Source organism: Eimeria mitis, genomic scaffold (genome assembly GCF_000499745.2).
Source record: "Eimeria mitis Houghton genomic scaffold, Emh_scaff1257, whole genome shotgun sequence".
Classification (NCBI taxonomy): domain Eukaryota; phylum Apicomplexa; class Conoidasida; order Eucoccidiorida; family Eimeriidae; genus Eimeria; species Eimeria mitis.
In genome coordinates this window covers 8,031-12,419 of record NW_013568467.1, presented here as the reverse complement: position 1 = coordinate 12,419, position 4,389 = coordinate 8,031, and the positions used below count along the sequence as shown (strand labels likewise).

The 4,389-nt window shown below is 50.4% G+C and overlaps 1 protein-coding gene across 1 annotated transcript in view; it reads left to right on the top strand.

Moving 5' to 3' along the window:
• Positions 1 to 3,626: 3,626 nt before the first annotated feature.
• The window catches only part of EMH_0033070 (uncharacterized protein), a gene marked incomplete at both ends in the record, with an annotated part of 1,101 nt that continues 338 nt past the window's right edge, over positions 3,627 to 4,389 (top strand). The window contains 2 exon segments of the mRNA XM_013494704.1: positions 3,627 to 4,329; positions 4,333 to 4,389. Of these exon segments, the coding sequence (XP_013350158.1) occupies positions 3,627 to 4,329; positions 4,333 to 4,389 (760 nt within the window).

Genomic DNA, 4,389 nt, shown 5'->3' with positions numbered 1-4,389 from the left:
GTCGTAGGCGTTTTTGCATTAAATTCGCGTGGTCTTGAGGCTGCCCGTGAGTGGGGCATTTCGACTGGAGCTCAACTTCATCCGCATTGTGCTTTGCTAGAACTGAAGCCGACTGTGCATCCGCTCTCCAGCATCTGCACTGCAAGGTTTGCTCCTGAACGCTTTTGTTTACCTGAGTGTTCAGACGATCCCCGATCCAGCCCGGCGTGTGGAGAGGATTCTTGTGGATGGTTCCTTAGTGATAAAGCCTCTCGGCCCCGACTCGTCTCTGTTGTCTCTCCTTTGGCACGAGAACTGCGGGATGCGCATCCCTGTCTTTATGCTTGACTTTGCGACGAAGTAAGCCAGCTACGCACATGGACCCTCACCACTTCTTGCTTGAGCAGCGCAATGGCCTGCCAGGCTCCCGACTAGGGAAAGTGGGCAGCTAAGGGTGATGGTGTCAGGTTAAAAGTCTTGGCCTCGATACAAGGCGCCTTTTGGTGGGAGATGTTAGTGTGTGAGCATGCATTCGTTGGCTTCTGCGGTTTTTCGATTTCTCTCTCTTCCATCTCGGTCCATCTGTGTAGCCACGGGTACCCTCACCATTCTGAACTTCTAGTTTACGCTTTTAGATTAGCCTATTACGGGTTTGCTTTTCATGGGTTTTGCTCTCTGGAGTGTATGCACTGGGCTCCTTTCTGGGCGTAGGCTATTTGCACGGTCGGCCTTTGAAGCGTTCAGGACAACCTGCATTTCAGCAAGGGACGGGGAGCTGAAGCGGAGGCGATCTTTAAATGAAAACCTCTACAGCTTCATTGCAGACCGCCTGGTACAAGTCGGCCTCATGCCTACCTCGCCGCCGCGCTCTGTCGTAAGCTGCAGTTCAACGGTTTCCAGTTGCATCTATGGGGAGGTGTTTGCATAGCACTAGATGCTGGCATTTCTTTAACTGAGTCAGTGCTGCAGCCTCATGAAGAAGCCTTGGCTTTCATTCCGCCCCAAGCGTATATTTGACACGTTTGTTTTTACGCTTTATTGTTTTCGGATGATCGGGCGCGCGATGCTGGCACTTTGGAATCTTTGGGTGCACACTTAAGGACGAAGAGGTGGGTGTGGATTCAGGGAGATGAAGAGGAGGGACGCGAAGACCTTTCCAAGTTGTAGTAAGCACGGGAGTAAACGCGGACAATGCAAAAGAACATGCGTCGACGGCAACGCGTTTTAGCCACAGTGTCTTTGCACATCTGCAAACGCTTTAGATAGACTGCACCTGCAACATTACAGCAGCTGCAGCCAGCAGCAGCCGCAGGACCTGCAATAGAGAAGTAGAACCACGCTGCAAGCTGTAGCAGCACTAGCAGCAGCCTAGAGGTGGCTACACCACCTGTAGGCCATTGTTGCTGCTTTAGCAGCAACAATGGCAACCAAGAAACACCCGCTAGACCTGCAGGTATACGACATGACCCGGTGAGGCTTAGAGGTAAATGCTTTTTTTTGAGTTTAGGGTTTAGGGGTTCGGGTTTGAAGGGTTCGAATCCCAGAGAATGCAACGTGTCAGTTTGTGGGGATATACTGTATGCAGCTGTGGGCTTTAACAGGTACATTGCTGCAGGCCAGCAAGCGGTATGTTGATACACAAAGCAGAAAAAAAAAACAGAAAAATATCCGTTCAGGTTTATTCGTGAACAAAGCCTCCGACTCGCCGCAGGCAACTGGCTCACGACGCAGATAGCCCGCCCGCGCAACAGTCCACATGACTCGTTTCATCAAGCAAGGAAATGTTGATAAGTCGTGGTGTGAAACCTAGGGTTTAGGGTTTAGTCGTGAGGGTTTGGGGTTTAGGGTTTAGTCACCAGTGTTTGGGACATAAAAGGGGCTTCTCTAACGAGAATCTGCAGCACTAGCCAAGGACTTTCGCGGGTTTCAACAGAATATAACTGCTGAAGAAACTAATTTGCTAAAACTGTTTATTTCTCCCCGGCTTCCTGGGTGCAGCGGCCAAAGGCCCTGGGGCTCGTGTGGAGAGGGGGCGGCTTCTTATGAGTTGCTGCACAGCTTGCTGCAGCTCTTGCTGCAAAGCAATCCCAGACGCAAAGCAAGCGTGTCCAACCTCAATTTCGATGCATTCAAGAGCACTCGATACAATTGCTAACTAGTTTATTGGCCCTCAGTAGCCGCATTCACACGGGCATAAATATATGCACATACCGCGCAGAAGAACTAACAAGTACAATGCCTGTGGCTTCAGGTTTCAGGTCTCTGGATATACACAATCATCAGCCTCTGCCATGAGCACCTATTCCACCCATAATTCCTAGCTGTGTCCAGTAGCAGCGGGTGCTGCTGCTGGTGTCGCAACCGGAAAAAACTGCAGCTACAGCATGTGCACGACACAAAGGTATGAATTGGTGTTTTCTGAACAGTTTAGTGAGTGCACGCAGTATTCTAAAATGCAGCCCTCACTGCTGCAGGCGCTCTATTGCTCCGTGCAGCTGCTGTTGCGGTTGTTACTGCTGCAGTTGCCACCTTGGATGTGTCGTGACACACTTGAAAACAAATTCCTAAATATATGAAAGTTCAAATTGTGATCGGATTTCAATACAGATATCTGTTTGCTGAGAGTTGCAATTGTTGAATACGGCGATGAGCACGACCGATGCTAAGCCTCCTGGCGAAGGAATATTTTCAGCGGAAACCGCCTTCTTTTCCCTTTTTAAACAAATAAATAAAAATATTATTATTCAGAAACAAAACTATTCAACATTTACAACAGGAAGCTCGAAGTGTGCAGCCATAGGTCGCAGTATCGCCCGTGCACAGACAGACGGCGTGTGCCGNCAACAGGAAGCTCGAAGTGTGCAGCCATAGGTCGCAGTATCGCCCGTGCACAGACAGACGGCGTGTGCCGCTGGTGTGTGCAGGTATTGGAGCTGAAAAGAGGAATATTATGATATATATGGAAAAAACAAATAATAAATGTAATTTTAATTGTTTCCCGTCAAAATTTCTTTATTTTTTCTGCTTTTTCCCTCTGCCTCAGGGCGTGTCGCTGCCACGGCTCACTCATGCCGCTCCGCCGGTGTTTCTGTGGGCCGTGACGATTGTGCAACAAATGTCGGGGTCTCGTTGTTTTTTTCTTTTTAATATTCAGGAGTAAAGATGTATAAATTAGTTTCAACAATAAACACCAGCACACACTTCCTCAGCACCTCTCAGCAGCCAGCGATTCATACCCTGTCCCTATCGCCGGCGTTGGAGGCAGCGCCCTACATCAGGGTTTAGGGTTTATGGTTAGGGTTTAGGGTTTATGGTTAGGGTTTAGGGTTTTGAGTTCGTTAAGGTTTCTAAACATTTCAGGCATTAGCATCTGCCTCAGTGATCTCTTCTACTGCGTTTTTCAAGTTGTCTTCGTGCTGCAACCCCTGGTATCCACCGAAGCTAGCGAAGAGGGTTTAGGGTTTAGGGTTTAGGGTTTCGGGCCCTGCAGAAGCAGAAACAAGCTTCTGCTGGCTGCTGCAACCATCCGGCAACAAGTAACAAGTAGCTGTATGTACACCTGAAGCTGCNCAAGCTTCTGCTGGCTGCTGCAACCATCCGGCAACAAGTAACAAGTAGCTGTATGTACACCTGAAGCTGCAGCCGAGATGTCTTCCACTCAGAGCGCCTACAGGGACGCCGCAGAGGCCCACCAGCAACATTTGTCGCTGCAGCGGCAGCAACAGAAGCAGCAGCATGTACAGCCGCAGCAGCAACAGCTGCCGCACGAGCAAGGGCAGCAGCTGCAACAGCTCCAGCAGCTGCAGCAGCTGCAGCAGCTGCTTCAACTGCAGCAGCAAAGCGAAACTGAATACTCCTCCCTCAATAACTCGTTACTTTCTACAGCTAAAGATCTGCTACAGCAGCCGCAGCAGCAGCAGAAACAGCAGCAACAGCAGCACACCCCTGTGGGTACTGCCGGATCGACCGTGCACGAGTTGCTGCTGCAGCTCCAACCGCAGGGGCAGCAGCAACAGCAACAGCAGCAGCAGCAGCAGCAACTTGGGCAGGCTCGAGACCCTGCTAAAGAAAGCAACATAAAGATATTTAAAAGTGAAGCTACAGTAGGGGCACAGCCAGCAGCAACAAACATGGCAGCAGCAGCAGCAACAAACATGGCAGCAGCAGCAGCAACACCTGCTACTGCAGCAAACACAGAAGAACTTGCTGCAGCAATACTACGAGAGAAGACACTGAGACCACCAACATACTCAGCAACTCCAGCAGCAGCAGGCTCATCAGAAGCAGCAGCAGCAGCAGCAGCAGCAACACCGTTATTAACAACAGCAGCAGGATCCGCAGCAGCAGCAGNGTACCAGCAAGAGCCGCTGCTGGCACAGCAGCAACAGCAGCAGACAGACGCGCCTTCAT